Source organism: Oncorhynchus masou, chromosome 1, assembly GCF_036934945.1.
Source record: "Oncorhynchus masou masou isolate Uvic2021 chromosome 1, UVic_Omas_1.1, whole genome shotgun sequence".
Lineage (NCBI taxonomy): Eukaryota > Metazoa > Chordata > Actinopteri > Salmoniformes > Salmonidae > Oncorhynchus > Oncorhynchus masou.
In genome coordinates, this window is record NC_088212.1 from 67704607 (window position 1) to 67721656 (window position 17050).

Sequence of the window (17050 nt, forward strand, 5' to 3'; positions counted from 1 at the left end):
TGGCATGTGGGCAGAGTGCCCCGTCTGTTTCAGTGGCACAGAGAACACCTAGCGTTACCCCAGCCCTGCCCAGTGAGGATGAACCCAGCCTGGGGCACTAGGAGGCCACTCTCAGCCTCTCTGCCTCCACAGGCCAGGCCCAGCATGTCCTACAGATTGTGTTACATATTTTAATCAGTGTGGTATTTGTAAATATCCTGGCTACGTGTCTGGGCATGAGTGGTGGAGACACCGCTCCAGTCCAGCTCCACTATAACCTTGCTCTCTGTCTCTCTCCAGGCCCAGAGGCTGCTGGGACGGCGGTCGGGGCCCTACCCTACCCTGATCGAGCGTCAACACAGCCTGCTCCCTCCGGCCCTCCTAATGGTCGACCTGGGAGCAGAGCCTCACACCTCCCCGAAGTGTTGAAAAAACATTTGTCTCAGTTACTGTAGGATCTCTCACTACAAAGGTCTTGCAGACAGGAAACCTGCAATAAAAACATCAGCGGATCCCAGGAACCATTCATAAAGGGGGCCTTTCACTAGGGCCAGAGAGACAGGCGTTTGGAGAGGGTTCTCAATTGGTTTATTCTATCCTAGTTTTCTAACGTGATTAAAAACACAATAATGTCTCCTCCTTTTTCACCCTCCTATATTACACTATTTGCCAAGAGCAGTTATACTACAAAAGGACAGAAAATAAGAGTTAAGCTTGTATAAAACCAATGGAATATATTGTTTGTTTTGCCCATTTACTTTCCAATAGCCTAACACTTGAGAATGGAGCAGAGTCTTTGTGTAAATAAAGGCATAGTGTGTTTGGGGACAGAGCAGTGTGATGAGCTACAGTTGTGTGGGTGTGTGAATGCCTGGGTGAATGGTATGTGTTTGTTTACGTCTTAGTGTGTGTGTGTGATTGTGTTAGCCGTCTATGTAGCCATGCCAGGTTGGGTTAAACACAGAGTAGCCCTAGCCTAGCCGCAGACACACAGGATAGGTGCCTAAGTGGAATCAGGCCTGTTAGATTTATGGCCATTTGTTCAGAGAGTGTTCATCCATTGGCTATTATGGAATGATTAGAGGAGAAGGTGAAGCTCCAAGTCCAGCGAAAATCAATACGGCTGTCGAGAACGATTCTGCCTTTCCCGCCCCGAGGAGTATTAACACCAAACCTCTGTCTCCTCACACTTCTTCATCCCTCTCCTAGTGATTTCACCCCTTATCCTCCTTACCCGGATCCACCTGCCATGTTCTAGCCCCCCCACTCCTCTCTATGGGCCCTGTGAACAGAAGGGTTAGACAACAGGGCCATCATTCATGACCGGTGGAAGAGGCTCGCAGCGGAGCAGAATCCAGAGGTCTGCAGTGGAGTACCGTGGAGGAATGTAACGTTAGAAGGAAGAAGAGAAGAGGGACGAACGGTGGAAGGGGAGAACGGTAGGGTGAAAGGAGGGATGAGAGGTGAAGGTGAGGCACGTACCTTGTAAAGCTTGAGGCTGGCCTCGTGGCGGGAGTTGATGGTATGCATGCGGAGCTTCTCCAGGCTGTTAGTGTAGTAGTCGCAGGCGTTGCACTTTAGGTGCACCGGGTTGCCGATGGCCACGCACTTCAGGCGCCACTCGTTGCCCTTGCCCCCCTCCTTGATGTGGGCCACCAGCTGGTACTTCTGCACATGCTTGTCGGTCTTGCAGTGCAGCTGGAAGTTGGCCTTCAGCTGTGTGGTGTAACGACACAGCTTGCACTGGTGCGAGTCGCCCACCACGGCGCGCCACTCCTCCTCGGGCAGGCTGCGCTCAGCACCCATGTGCATGCCCAGCACGTCCAGGTTGTCGGTGGTGAAGCGGTTGCACACGGCACACTGGAACAGCTTGAGGGAGGGGTCACTGGTCTGCGACAAGCTCTCCCCCAGGGTCATCAGCTCCTCAGACACCAACTGACCACCAACGCCGCCCAGCCGCACGTCCATGGGGATCTCCCCACCTACTGAGAAACAGGGACGGAAAGAGAGAAAGAGGGAGAGGAGGGAAGAGAGAGAGAAATTGTGTGTGTGTGTGTGTGTGTGTGTGTGTGTGTGAGAGAGAGAGAGAGAGAGAGAGAGAGAGAGAGGGAGAAAGTGCTTAGTTGGTTACACGCACACGGTCAGTTGGTTATTTTCAAATTTCACAAGCTTTGAATTCTAAGTACAGCTTTCAGGGATTATTCCTATCTAGCCATCACTCTATTTCACTTTGTGTTACATGTACTTTTCTGGACATCAGGAGTTATTTAGAGTTTCTTAGAGGGGTGGAAGCATGGGGTTTTCCAAAGGGGCTCTCAGTTTTTTGAGCCTCCCTCAGCATGGAAAATGTCCTTGGAAAAGTGAAAGGTGTACGGTTCAACTTTCAACAAAGAGCCATGTTTGCCTCTGCAGTCAAAGTGGATTTGCTCTCTAGTTCCAATACCCCTCTGAGGATATTGTGCATGTGTTTATTTATGTACCTAATTTGATTAAATCAAGATTATCCTTCCTTTGAGCCGAGAGAAAGAAAGTCTGGACTTTTTCGCAGGGTGCAGAAACGTTGCACTGCCAGAGTAAGGATATACACGTCGTCCTGTTTGGACTGGTGCACTTTCACGGCCCGGCACTAAATCAACTCCAGAGGCCGTGAGCTCCGCAGAAAAAGAAAGTTATTCTATCATTACAAGAGAACTAAAGAGTTCCCAAGCATACATTACTGTAAATCAAATCCAGTGCCCTTGTCCACAGAATAATAATACAAAAAATCCACTTTTCTCTTTGGATTCTCCTGCCTTTTTCGACTTCGCATAACTACTAAACCGATACAGACACCTACCAGATGAATCCTACATGGTACTGAACGAAGGGGGGGGGGGGGGAGTAAAAGAACAACGCACGCATCCAGATCCAACAACAGAAACAACCATATCTACAGTCTGAAGAGGAGGAGGGAAAAAACAAAAAGGCGGTAAAGATGAGGTAAGAGTGGCTGGGGAGTTTTTAGCTCGCTGATCTTTAATCTATCACTGCCCAGACTGAGCGCACTGCCTGACCCTGCCTGGCTTTACACTAAATTCATTCCAGCAGCCTCTTTTTATTTATTGCTGCAGTATGCAGCCTGCTCTCGGACTTTTCTCCATTACCTGAGTTTTTATAGCCGGGAGGGGGAGACCTCTGCGAAGCCCTCTGAAATCACTCACAGATCCACCTCTCCAGCCAGTCCCCCCCCCCCTTCTCTCTTTCTCTCTCAGTCACCTCACTAGTTACTACCCCTATCTCTTCCTCTCCTTTCCTCATCTTTATTCTCTCATTCCTGTGCGGCTCTCACACTCTTTTCCCCTGTAGACTCCATGCTCCGACACAGACACAGTGATTACCTCTGCCTTCACGGCTGTGTGAGAATAGGTTCAGTCTGCGGTCCATACATGTGTTTTAGATGTAAGCAGGCCTCTGTTAAATATAACCTAGAATATTTTGACTGAAACGTTGTCAGTCCGTATCAATGTTTAGGGAAAGGGAGGCAGGACACTGTGGAAATATTTTCACTTTCAAAAAACATTAAAAGGCTTGAGATAAACACACATCATTGGGAAATCTTGGAAACTCTAGTCTTTAACATAAGCAGAGTCCAAGTCCAGACTGTGAATATATTAACGTGTCTCTACAGGGCTTGGTGGAACTTCCAAAAGATTAGTGGTGGACCAGCTTTGCTAGATTTTCAGAGAGCTCTACCTAAGATGCTGCAGCATTCAGGCAGTATATTGGACAACAAAGTAGAGCACACAATAGCTAAGGCCCCCCCCCTACCCCCTCCCCCCCCCATTCTCTGTATCTGCAGCAGCTCAGTCCTGGGGATAAGGATTACCAGGAGGGTGAGATCATGTGAGGTCAGGATTTGTCATCTCCCTCTCTGTCTAACAATGTCCTCAAAAGTCAGAAATACACAGTGGAAAAGGGGACCAAAGGGAGGGAGGTACAGACGGATACTATCTGTCCTCGAGCTGCACAGACAGAGATATGACGGCAGAGTGGTGTGTGTGTGTGATGGAGTGTAGCAGTGTGTACAGTCAATCAAAATGTGTGTGGCTCGGGATGACACTGTGGTCGTTTTAGGGCTGAGAGTAATGCCTCGTCATTGCCTCCGTGTAACATGCTTATTAAACGTTCCCTCACAGGAAAATGAACCAGATGGCAAGAGAGGGGATAAAAAATTAGTCACAGCAATCAATTCTTGTTCGTGTCTTTGAACCGGCGACAGTTGGAGACAAGTCTGTACAAACTGTGGGGTTGTAACTGGCACGCCAAACACTCAGCTATGCCGCTGAATTACCCTTACTGGGCCCTCTACTCCTCCCTTCTTTGACCAAGATAAAATTTATAGCTGCAATTACAACGTTGAGGGAAAAAAGAGAGCTCCAGTGGTGGAGTTCAGTGGCAGTTTGGAAATAATGACATGAAAACGCTGATGTTCAGAGAAGCGGAGGCCTGGAGGACATGGGCGAACAAGAGGAAGGCTCACTGAGCTGCTCTCTCTCTCTCCCTCTCTCTCTCTCTCTCCCTCTCTCTCTCTCTCTCCCTCCCTCCCTCTCTCACACTGCCTATTGTGAGGAAAACAAGGTATCACAGGGGGACTTCCCCAGTCAGTGTGACCCAGATAGAGAGACATAGACGGGAAATGTAAACTAAACTCCTAGGTTTGTAATGAAGTGAAGTGAAGTGTGGATGTGTGAGTTTGGGGGGCATATTTGAGGCTATATAGGAGCTTTCAGAGAAGTTCTACCTTCACTGCTTATTAACTGATGGAGACAAAAAAAGCTCTCATAACTCTAATGGCCTGGGTCGTTTTTTAACCAGGGGCCGCTTTCTCTAAAATCAACACAAAAAGTCCGTAACAGAAGCTCCACCAATAGCTTCACTAGCCATTATAGGTCCACTCTTCTCAGCCGAGGCGGAGTGAAACCCTATCCTAATACCAAGGCCACAGTCTGGCGAGGATCCTCTCTTTTCCTGGGAAGATATGGATTCAGCTCCAACTAGACAGAACATGGCATGGAAGTCATTGTGCCTGGCACATTGGTGAGAGAGAAACTGTCATATGGTAACAACTAACAAGTCGTCTGTTACACTAAGACAGAAAGGGACTGTTGTGAGTCAGGTCCACCCTCTAGAAATATTGTGTTTTATACACTGCCGTTGTTTCACCTCCCCCCTTTTATCTTGATCTCTCAATGGGGCTCTTTGCCTGGAAAGAGGGCGAATGATGTTAAGTTCAGTAGGGCAGGTGTACCTCCGGGCAACAGAAACAGAAAGAAAGAGAGAGCTGCCAACATGAAAGATAGGATTGTGTGTATACAGTGTGTGTGAGAGGGAGGGAGGGCTAATGTGTTCCCTGGTTAACCCTTGCCTGCATGTAGGCTCAGAGAAAAGGCTGCTCTGCTGTTTCTCATGGGGATAACTAAACTATAAATCATTGAATGTAAATATAAAATGACTTACCATTCATGCATTCATTTACTGGCCACGCTACACACATTCAGTAAATAAATGAACACAATTAGCCTATGTCTAAATGGGTTAAAAAGTGAAACATTTTTTTGTTTAATCAAAGCTGAATCTTCCATTTAGTCACATACTGTTTATAACTGTGTGTTTCATGTTTAAAAATAAACAGCTGGCAGCAGTGAGAGCGATCCCACCCCTTGTGAACTCGTACTGAACTGCAGTCTGCCTTCTCTGTGGTGACCTGAGGCAGTACTGAGGGAAGAGCCAGAATGGCTCCCACTGTTCCACTGTTGCAGAGGCAGACTGAGAGAGCTCACCTAGTTGGGGGGCCAAGGCGGCCATGTTGGGGTCCAGGTGGAAGCCTCCCAGCAGGAACTGGGCCTCAGCTCCAGCCGGGTCCATCTTGAGGCCTGGAGGCAGGCTCATATTCTGGGTCAGGTAGTACTGGTAGAGCTCGGCCTCGGAGGGAGAGGGCATGGCCCCCAGGCCCAGCCGACCATGCTGCATCTGGGTCACATTCTGTTGCAGCAGCATCATGTTGTGCATGTGCTTCTCGCTGGTCATGTGGATGCGTAGGTTCCGCGCCACGTTGGTCTCGTAGTCGCATACCTCACAACGCCACGTGGGCTTGCTTTTTGGCTTGGTGGGCGAGGGGGAACCGCAGGGCCCCGTCATGTGAGTGGAGGACTGGGTGGGGTGGTGGTGGTGGGGCGGGTGGTGGGTGCTGGCCTGGGTCACGGAGGGCACGGTCACCACTCCTACCCCTCCAGGGTGCTGGCCAAACACCTGCTGCTCGGCGGAGGGGATGGAGCCTCCGTTCTGCAGGGTCTGCATGTTGTTCAGGTGCTTGTCCGACTGCATGTGGATGCTCAGGTTGCCCTTGGTGGTGGTCGAGTAGTTACACACCTAGAAAATAGAGAACGGATGTTCATTTTTGCTCATGTTGTAAAGTGGAAATCTTTGTTGCCTCTAACTTATTGTCCATGAAATATAAATCATATCATGACATGTTGATTGATATGTCATATCAGTCAACATGTCAACATATCAACATATTTCACATTGTGCTAAAGTTCTATTCAAAGTCCTACCACCTGTCAGTATACTAGTCATTAGGCTGAGGTCAGTACTTCAACTGACTAGGTTGGATCTTCAACTGACTAGGTTGAAGTACTGACCTCGCAGCGGAAGGGCTTGTATCCGCAGGTGTAGCTCTCTCCTCGGGCCAGACGCGGGTGGCTCTGGCCACTGCTGCAGTACACACAGGAGCCACCGGAGTCTGGGTGCTTCTCCTTCATGTGGGCCTCCAGGGTCTGCTGGTACTTGTAATGCCAGTTGCACTTGGGACACTTGAGTGTCTTGCACGAGTTGCGCGAGTGCATCATGGTCATGTGCCCGCCCAGGGACCGTGAAGAGCCCAGGACGGTGTCGCATTTGGGGCATTCCACCCCACTTCCTCCAGGCCCGTGGTTCTGAGGGCACTCACCGCCACCGCCCATTTCACAGGACCCCCCTGGGTGGGGGTGTGGGTGAGAGTGGGTGTGGGCTGAGGGGTGGAGGTGGTGGTGGTGATGGTGTAGGTGGTGATGGTGCAGAAGGGCTCCGCTGTCCTCCTCTCCCTCTGCCGGGCAATCATTTGGTTCAGGAGCTGTGGCACTATCTCGATTGGCACTTTCGTCGGCGGAGGCGTTGGAGGCCAGAGGTGAGGAGGTGCCCGCAGCGACGTCCTCGCTCCCTCTGCTGGCTGCAGCTGCCATCGCCATTGGGACAGTGGGTCCCTGGCAGTTAAAGCTCAGAGGGAGCTCCGATGTCCTCACCCCACCGTCTGCCGCCGAGCCCTCTTCCCTGACAGAGGAAGAAGAAGTGGAAGCTGGAGCTTTGCTGTTGAGCGTGGGGCTGGCTGCAGATGGGCAGGCAGTAGGCTGGAGAGCGCTACTAGGCATCAATAAAGGAGATTTGGAAATGCTTTGGTTTGATACAGCCGGTTCCCCCACTTTTCCACCGCCACTGCTACTGTTACCAACACAGGCCAGTGGAGTTCCTTCTTCCTCCACCTCGTCTTCCTCTTCCTCTAATAACAGTTCCTCCTCTTCTTCCGAGCCCCCCTCCTGGCTAGCCAAGCGTACCTTGCCTTCTCGCCCCTCCTTGTCCCCTTGCTCCCGCCTGCGGATCCCCTCTTTCCCAGCAGGCCCCTCTGTTCTCCCTCCCTGCTTGGGCAGGGCGTTGGAGTCTTTGGCAGGGCCTGGGGTTGAGGTAAGAGCAGGTGCTTTGGGGTTGCCCAGCCCCCCCAGAGCGAGGAGGGAGCCTTGCTGCTGCTGGAGGCCAGAGGAGTCAGAGTCTTTATTCAGGAGGGCCTCGCTGCCCCCACTGCTGCTCCCTGCCTCCAGGTGGACTCCACTGAAAGTGCCGTAGAAGCTCTGGCCAGAGTTCATGGGGACCATGGTGGGGGGCGCCGGCACAGGAGAGCTCTTGTTTTTTGGTTCCAGGAAGCTAATGAGGGGTTCTTTGTCCTTCCCGATGCCCTGGATGATGGCAGACGCTTTATTGTCCCCAAGCAGCCGCCTCTCGTCCTCACATAGGGTCATGCGGTGGTCGTGGACGGCATGAGTGGCGAAAGACCGCGGGTAGCCGAAGGACAGTTTGCAGAGAAAACACATGAGGATGGGCTTTCCCTTGCCATAGAGGGCCAGCCCATCAAATTTGGAGAAATCCACGTTGTTGGGAACATCTTTGGATACGCAGGACTTCTTGGCAGACCCGTCGCTGTTCAGGTAATCCTTGTTGCTTTTGTGCCGCACATCGAAGACGCGGAAACTGTGCAGGACAGGACTGAGGCCTGCCAGGGTGGAGGTATTGGGGAAACCTTGGTCTGAGGAACCAAACCACTTCCCGAACGACGAGGCTATGTGGAACGTGTTGATGATCTGAGGGTACACCGAGGATGAGGTCCCAGCAGGTTCCCCCGGCTTCCCCGCCACGGGGAGAGAGTTTGTGGGGAGCAGGCCGGGCACAGCACCCCCTCCGCTTTGGATCAGCTGGCTGAGACTTTCAACAATGTAGGCTGAGCCGTCCGGCTGGTAGACTATCTCTCCAGCCAGGTTCTCCACATCACTGTTCTCCTCTTCTTCCTCCTCCTCTCCTTCCTCACTCCCGCTCTCCGCCACACCCCTTCGTCGGTTGGGCTGCTGGCGTAGCAGCGTGGGCATGCCCCCTCCTCCAGGAGCTATAGGTACTCCGGGGAAGGGCTGCAGACTTGGGAAACAGCTGTCGATCTCCATCTCATCCAAGTCCTCCAATTCTTCTTCTTCCTCTCCGCAGCTCACTCCCTCCTGCTCCTCGTTGAGCTCCTCTCTTCTGGGGTGCAGCTGGCCTGAGGCGGAGCTGTCGCTGTGGGCCAGGGGTGGGGTCCGGGTTGGATGCTGCTGCTGCTGTGGCTCTCTCACAGAGGGGTAGGGTGCAGAGAGAGACAGGGGCTCCAGGGAAGAGGGCTGGCTGCTGGGAGGGACCTGCGAGTTAGAGTGATCGTTCCAGGTCTGCAGAGGGTAATGCTGCTGCTGCTGTTGCTGGGAGGTGGTGGAGGAGCCGAGCCCATCGTCTGTCCCAGAAACCACGGGAGACTCACAGCTGTCCATGCTGATGCCTACATGAGGTGTTCATCGCATCCAGGCCTGAAGACACAGAGAGAGAAGAGAGAGAGAGAGAGAGAGAGAGAGAGATTGGTAAGAGACTCTAATGGTAATGTATATATGAAAGGACCATGGTTATCAACAAGGACACACACATATGCACTCTCTCTCCCTGAGCTTGTACGAACTCCTTTCATAAACATAACCCATAGCATTGTTCTCATCCTAAGTACTTCCATATTTGTCCCTCCCAAAATGCTCTCATCACGTAAAGGGGGATAAAATGCACCTTCAAAGGAACATCTATCTATAGAACCCAGGCGAGAAGAACACATTTAATGTATAGTGCATCGGGTGAGAGCCAAAAGTGTGAGATCTAATTAGGTAAATGACAGAGGGCTCATTATGTTAGATTAGGTACTTAAACACAATACCTGAGACGAGCACTAATAAGTCGTCCCACGATTCATCTTCCTGCCATTTCAGGAAGTTACCATCTTTTATCTTCACCTTCCAAACAACACCCCTAATCTTACATTCTCCAAATCCTACATCCGTTTTTAATTAACTTCCAGTCAGAAAGAGGGAGAAACAGGCCTAACTTAATGGATAAAATAGATTCACTGTGCGATAATTAGACACAGAGAAACCACCCATCAGGACATGATACATTTACATAACTAGAGAAGAAGTGAAGGGTACTGCTGATAACTTCACAGCCATTTTACAGCCCTCTCCCTTCCTACTGAAATAAGAGAAATCATGCATAGAAAAACACATCACCCACTCCTCTCTCGTTGAGTGCACACAACGCAGTATGCAACGCAGGTAATTACTTGTATCCTCGCATACACACTCTCTCAAAGAGGAGGAGAGGAAAAAGGGCAATGTTTTCAGTAAAGCCCAAAATACACCATCTGGGTTGGGTCTGAAATGCAGCTGTGTTTAGATCTGGCATCCACCTCCTCGGTCAGCCTGGCTTCAAACACTCCAGCCATCCTCTGCCTCTGAAAGAATAAATGGGAGCTGTGCTTTCAGGAGCTGGCCATGCCCTGAGCACCAGTGGCCCAGCAATACACAGGCCGCAATTTAGAGTGGCGAGGAGATAAAATGATAGCGCGAGATACTGCTGAGCTAATAATTGTATTAAAGGGATGCAGGCAGCATTGATTAAAGGGGGGCGAACGGGCTGAAACCAATAACTCTGGCCTGCCCTTTAACCCAGCCAGTACTGAATATTACATGAGCAAAGTTTCCCGGCACTATGCTCAGCCCAGCCGCCATGTCCCAGGTGATTAGCACATTCGCTGCCGCCACTTGATTTATTTACTTATTTACTTAGGGATGCAAATTGTAGTGATCAGACAGTGTGTCTCTACCCCCACCCCCTACCATATTAACTAGAGAGGGCTGGCCCACACTGGAGAGATTGATAATGTCTGCCTCGCTCTTCATTAATGTCTGATAGAAAATATCCCCCCCCCCCATATGCACTTATGCTACTCAAACAACGGGCCAAGTCTTTTAGCATGCACATTTTGACTGGATTTGCTCATTATGACCGTTAAGACCGTATGCCCCGACTGGAGGAGTGAATTCTAATCAGGTGTGATTAATGCACATAATTGGTTTGATAAGAAACCCCATATCGTATGGTTAACTGCATTATCTGAGCGTAAATGAAGGCAAGGTGGGTGTAGTAGTTGCAGGATCTTCCACTGAAAACAGTGAAGGATAGGCAACCATTTTGTGTCAGTCCATGTCCACCTGCTCTCATTGTTTGTACTCCACGCAGACAGAGCCACACTGATGACCTCTCTGTTACTTTGCATTCAGAATGAAAGATAGTAGGCTTATTAAGAGGATTACTTGATCCAGACAGACATGATTTGTAGCTGGCTGCCATATTGAGAGAGGGGATAGTAACCAGGTCAGTCTGAATTTACTATCTGCTCCATTAATAAGAGAACGAACACGAGGCGCTCTGCAGACATTTCAACCAAATGGACTGAGGTAAACAAAACCACAGCGAATTATTTAAAAAAAAATAGAAAAATACATGCCTTGTCTAACAGACAAATAAAATAACTAATTTATTCATGAAACAAAAGACACCTGGATCATATTTTGCAGCTAACTACAAAAAAAGGAACAAACTTTCCAGTGGGTGATTTGTCTAATGAGAAGAAGTAGCAATGAGATGAGCACCCATCCTGTCTGAACATGGATCTCCTTCACACCTTTCCCTGTAATCTGTTGTTCCATCAGCCCCTCCTCCAGATTCCACTGCCTGTCCTGACCATGCCCCGAACACTGTGCCCACATCACTGCCTGTCCTGACCATGCCCCGAACACTGTGCCCACATCACTGCCTGCTACATGGGGCACATAGCTAGCCCACAGAGGAGTGGGGTGGAAAAACACACAACACACCAGCCTAAACTACTGCTTTATATCCCTCATTCACTACATTTCTCCAGTTCTTTGTCCAATATCCCTCTATGGCTCTCAGAGTCTAAACAGCAGTGCTAGCATGTAGCTACTGTATAACTGTATGTGTGTGCACTATGCATCTATTAGCATCACGCCCTTGTAATGTGTCTAAAGCAATTAGAGGAACAGGATTGCTCTTTAAAATCAAGATGGTCTAATTCAATAACCTGTAGTGATTACTGATGTGCAATGGGATTGTCTGGAGTCAGAGAGTCGCAGATGGGCCAGCTGATACAAAGCTATCTCCCTGTTTGTCTTCAGGAGGTCTGCTCTCTAAGCGACACCTGTTTAGAGCAGGAAAAGCTTGAATCTTTCAAAGGCACTAAATGAGGGAGATGGACAGACGCGCTGGAAGGACGAAGAGGGAAGTATGGGGCAAAGTGTCTCTGTGCTGTAATAACCACACATTAAAATTATGAATCATGTCAGTAAAGGTAGTACCTGCAGTACAGTATGTTAACATTAATGCCCAAGGTTAGGTACTGTGCTATGCAAATGACTTGTACTTTTCCTTTGCATACTGGTATCTGAGCTGCTGCTAAAGGAAAACAACCGGATTTCTGCCATAGCCTGTGCTTTCCAACCCTGTCCTTGCCCCCCCCCCTCCCTCCCTCCATCTCTCACTCTCTCTGTCTCTCTCCCTCCCTCGCCGGGCCCACTGGGCTGAGAGACAAACAATTAGCAGCCAAAACAAGCCTCAACTCACAATAAGAGATAATCAGAGGGAAGAAAAGCATGGATTCCTGGACTCTGGGAGAAAGGGAGGGAGCATGTCCATACACACTACACAGGGCCTGGCCATAGGGGGCAGTCCTCCCACCAATCCTCACACCTCTTCTATAGAAGTCAAATGCCAGACCCTCTTTTCTCCTGTCTCTGACTTAGAGGCATAAAAAGCATTATGTTCTCTTCCCCCCATCCTAACAAAGCAGATAAGGTTGAGCCTATTGAAAGGGCCCAGGTCCTAATGAACCCTGTCAGAGAGTGGGTCTGGTTGTCATTTTGCAGGGATGGAAAATGAGATAAGTTTTTATTTATGGGCCCTTTCATTATGTGGGATTTACCGGCCAAGCCAGGGAGGAATTAAAGGCTAAGGATCCATCTGATTATAAGCATGCACAATCACCTGCCTGGGGGCCAGGCCTCCAGAGGACCATGGAGAACTAGGGTCTCCTGGGGAATTAACTCTGGCCCAGCCCCAGCTGAGAACACCCCCATCCATCTACACCTAGACCCCAACATTGCTAGCTGAGGGGATACCTTTAAAAATAAAAATAGCCACCCCTTCATTCACCTCATGAACCCCCCAAAAAGCCACTACACCCCCCCCCCATCTCCCATTGTCCTTCAGGAGGGCTGTCTGTGTGAGTCTGAGCCATCTCACAGAGCCTCGGCCTGGCCAGCCACCGCAGGGTATGGGTGCTTATTGGAAAATCAATGGTGTAAATGCTAAGCAAGTTACAGGAAAATGTGGGAAGGAAGGCTTCTTATTGATAAATCAGGGAGGGCCTTTGATGTTGCACAGGGGACGTGCTTATCGATGGGGGAACCATTGTAGTCCTCAGGCAGAATGAATAGGGGCTCTTCTCCAAGGCTTGCCCAAGTTAATCAACAATGTATGTATGCATACATCTCACTCTTTACCTTAAGTCCATGGTAATGCCCAACATAAGGCCCCTGTATTACCCTTAACCCTAAGCCTTAGATGGTGGGATCTTCCTAAGGGACTGCATTGAGGCACAGGCTGCTTCTCTCCTCCTCGCCGCCTCGGCCTTACACCGGCTGTCCCTATCACCCCCAGACCAATTCTCTCTACTATATACAGTACTAACATCTAGGCCAATTAGTTTTTACACAATTAACAAAATATGTTACAATGCTAATTAAGTATGATTCCTAACATAGTACATCAAAGTGTTTCAAATCAGGCCAGTGTTTGTCTTTTCTCTGTGTACTGTAAACTTCCTCCCTCTCCTCCTCCCTCTCCTCCTCCTCCCTGTGAGTGTATAATACAGACACAAGAATGCTCCAGTGCTGCTCCTACTTCAGGAGGCAAAAAGTCACCTCAGGTCGATGGCACTCAGTCTGTAAACAGGGCTTCCCGTAAAATCAATGATCTTCAGTTGGAGCTATCAGTCTGTGGAACAGAAATAGCCGTGTCTGTGTCAAGACCGAGGCTGGTGCTCTGGCTGGGTAGGAGAGAGGGGAGTATATTGGTGGGTGAGGAGGGAGGAGGGGATCAGTGTAGTGTGGCTGGGAGTACTGTGCATCAAGGAGCTGATAGCAGGGCTATCTGAGGCATGCTGCATCTGTCATGCCACAACCACTACATCTTCAGGTGCCAGGCTCTGAGGAGAGGATGTGGGCCAAACTACAATTCCCAGCATGCATCACTGCAGTTGCAAAACATTTCCTGACAAAATTCTGGAATGAGATCAAGATTGGGTCAAAAATGGCCTGCTGACTACTATATGGCACAGTAAAACACCCTGGAGGTGTACTGGTGTATGCAGACCATTATGTATTACAGCATTAATGCCTGTTACCATTCAGCTCTTACACTGCTTTTCTTTGGCCAGAGAAAGTATGACAAATTGAATTTGTAGTATCAATTGCCTCCTTTGTTCATGGACTCGAAATAGAACCTTGAAAATTCTCTTAATCCATTCCGTGTTGCACAACAGAGGCGAACTGATTTGAACAAAGTGACAGGGCTGTGATATAGCTCCTGACAGTCTGAACAAAGTGACAGGGCTGTGATATAGCTCCTGACAGTCTGAACAAAGTGACATGGCTGTGATATAGCTCCTGACAGTCTGAACAAAGTGTCAGGGCTGTGATATAGCCCCTGACAGTCTGAACAAAGTGACAGGGCTGTGATATAGCTCCTGACAGTCTGAACAAAGTGACAGGGCTGTGATATAGCCCCTGACAGTCTGAACAAAGTGACAGGGCTGTGATATAGCTCCTGACAGTCTGAACAAAGTGACAGGGCTGTGATATAGCTCCTGACAGTCTGAACAAAGTGACAGGGCTGTGATATAGCCCCTGACAGTCTGAACAAAGTGACAGGGCTGTGATATAGCCCCTGACAGTCTGAACAAAGTGACAGGGCTGTGATATAGCTCCTGACAGTCTGAACAAAGTGACAGGGCTGTGATATAGCTCCTGACAGTCTGAACAAAGTGACAGGGCTGTGATATAGCCCCTGACAGTCTGAACAAAGTGACAGGGCTGTGATATAGCTCCTGACAGTCTGAACAAAGTGACAGGGCTGTGATATAGCTCCTGACAGTCTGAACAAAGTGACAGGGCTGTGATATAGCTCCTGACAGTCTGAACAAAGTGACAGGGCTGTGATATAGCTCCTGACAGTCTGAACAAAGTGACAGGGCTGTGATATAGCCCCTGACAGTCTGAACAAAGTGACAGGGCTGTGATATAGCCCCTGACAAAGTCTGAACAAAGTGACAGGGCTGTGATATAGCTCCTGACAGTCTGAACAAAGTGACAGGGCTGTGATATAGCTCCTGACAGTCTGAACAAAGTGACAGGGCTGTGATATAGCCCCTGACAGTCTGAACAAAGTGACAGGGCTGTGATATAGCCCCTGACAGTCTGAACAAAGTGACAGGGCTGTGATATAGCCCCTGACAGTCTGAACAAAGTGACAGGGCTGTGATATAGCCCCTGACAGTCTGAACAAAGTGACAGGGCTGTGATATAGCTCCTGACAGTCTGAACATCCTCACCAATCAGAGAGCAGGTAGGTTCAAAGCCTTCCAGAAGGGATTGGAACGTGGCGGCAGAGTGTCTCCTCACTTTTGGAGGGTGCGATGGAAACAGTGGTGTGTAATTAGAAGTAGTTCATTAGCTGTGGGTTAATTACTCAGTTGTGGAGAAAGAACTGGTGGGGTGGCAAAGCGAGGGGAAGCAGCGAACACACAGCAGGAAGCTCCCAGTCTCCCGCCAATTAGCAGGCAGCATGGGGGGGCCGTTGAGCTGTGGCAGACTGGGAGTACAAATGAGAGAAACCTCACATCATCTCACTCACACCACAGAGAGGGAGAGGGGGAGCACACTGAATACATTTAGATTAAAAATGCATACTGTTAGACATTGGTTTTCCTCACTGTGTTGTTTTTGTTAAGCGATCCGTTTGCACAAAAGCCACTCTTCTGTTTTAACATTGTAAGCAATCACAGTCATTTTTAACTGATCTGTGACCTTGGACTCCAGATTCCGGTGTAACATGCGAGTTTCTGCAAAGTGTCAGGTAGACAATGAAACAGAGAAGACACTGTTTTAATAACTACAAAAACAACTTCTCGTTACTGCAGCCGCGAGCTATCTTTCTTTTTGAACAAACCATAGTGGATGTCGGCGCTGTGTTACTTCCATGTGATGTCCCCAGTGGTTCGTTTAGATAAAGCTTTGTGTTCAGTAAATGCATAAATGATCTCTGGGATAAAGGTATTGATGTATAATCAGAGATGGGCGATCATGCTCACACCGCAAAAACCTCCGTTGGCCCCCAGGCAACCTGGTGCACAGAGCAGGCACAGCATGCGCCACAACACAGCAGGGGGGTCCTGAGTTAGCAGGAGCATGTGTGTGTGTGTGTGTGTGTGGGCCCTCCCTTACCTGCTAACATGTGTGTGTGTGTGTGTGTGTGTGTGTGTGTGTGTGTGTGTGTGTGTGTGTGTGTGTGTGTGTGTGTGTGTGTGTGTGTGTGTGTGTGTGTGTGTGTGTGTGTGTGTGTGTGTGTGTGTGTGTAGGCCCTCCTTTACCTGCTAACAAAGGCTCACAAACACCAGGCTGGTCAGTTAATCACATGTCCACCCTCTCTGTCCCAGTTCAGACAGACAGGCAAGCAGGCTAAGTTGACTGATTAGTTATGGTCTTGTATAAAAACTGCTCCTATTCCATAGCATGCTGTGACGATTTTCTCATTGAGGTTAGGGGGAATGCACGGGGACACAGGGGGCATTCCAGAGCCCAGTGGAAAGGTTAGTCTGGCACTAATCAATCAGACGACATCATGACTACCCATTCCTGGGAAGATCAGCTTAGAAGAGACTCCCAGAGAGAGAGAAGGAGAGAGATAAGACAACTCTCCAGTCCAAGCTTCCTCCACTCCCCACTCACCTTTCCAACCAAAGGTGAGCGGGGAAAGGGGGAGATGTTTCTGATCAGGCCCAAGGTTTGAAAGTCTGCCAGGCCCAAGGCCTTCTATTCATTTCCACTAATTATAAAATCTCCCCCTGTTTATATATGAGGGAAGCAGGCCTTCTCTCCAGAGAGGATGGAAGTTAAATGTGCTAACTACAGGGCTTTTGGAGCCATCAAATTCTCTGTTTTCACTCAGTCCATTTCATTTGGTTGCAACAGGATGAGGGTGGAAAGGGGGGAAATAGAACTGACCGCGAGAAGCGCAGGACTGTTTTAAT

General features: G+C 49.3%; 1 protein-coding gene across 1 annotated transcript; it reads right to left on the reverse strand.

The window, feature by feature from the left end:
• Positions 1-1296: 1296 nt before the first annotated feature.
• LOC135542007 (zinc finger homeobox protein 3-like) lies at positions 1297-9148 on the reverse strand. The gene is made up of 4 exons (XM_064968607.1): positions 6660-9148; positions 5799-6387; positions 5476-5502; positions 1297-1964 (listed from the first exon to the last, which is right to left on the reverse strand). The coding sequence occupies exons 1-4, from the start codon at positions 9111-9113 to the stop codon at positions 1297-1299; spliced, it is 3738 nt and encodes a 1245-aa protein (XP_064824679.1). The 5' UTR covers positions 9114-9148.
• Positions 9149-17050: the final 7902 nt, after the last annotated feature.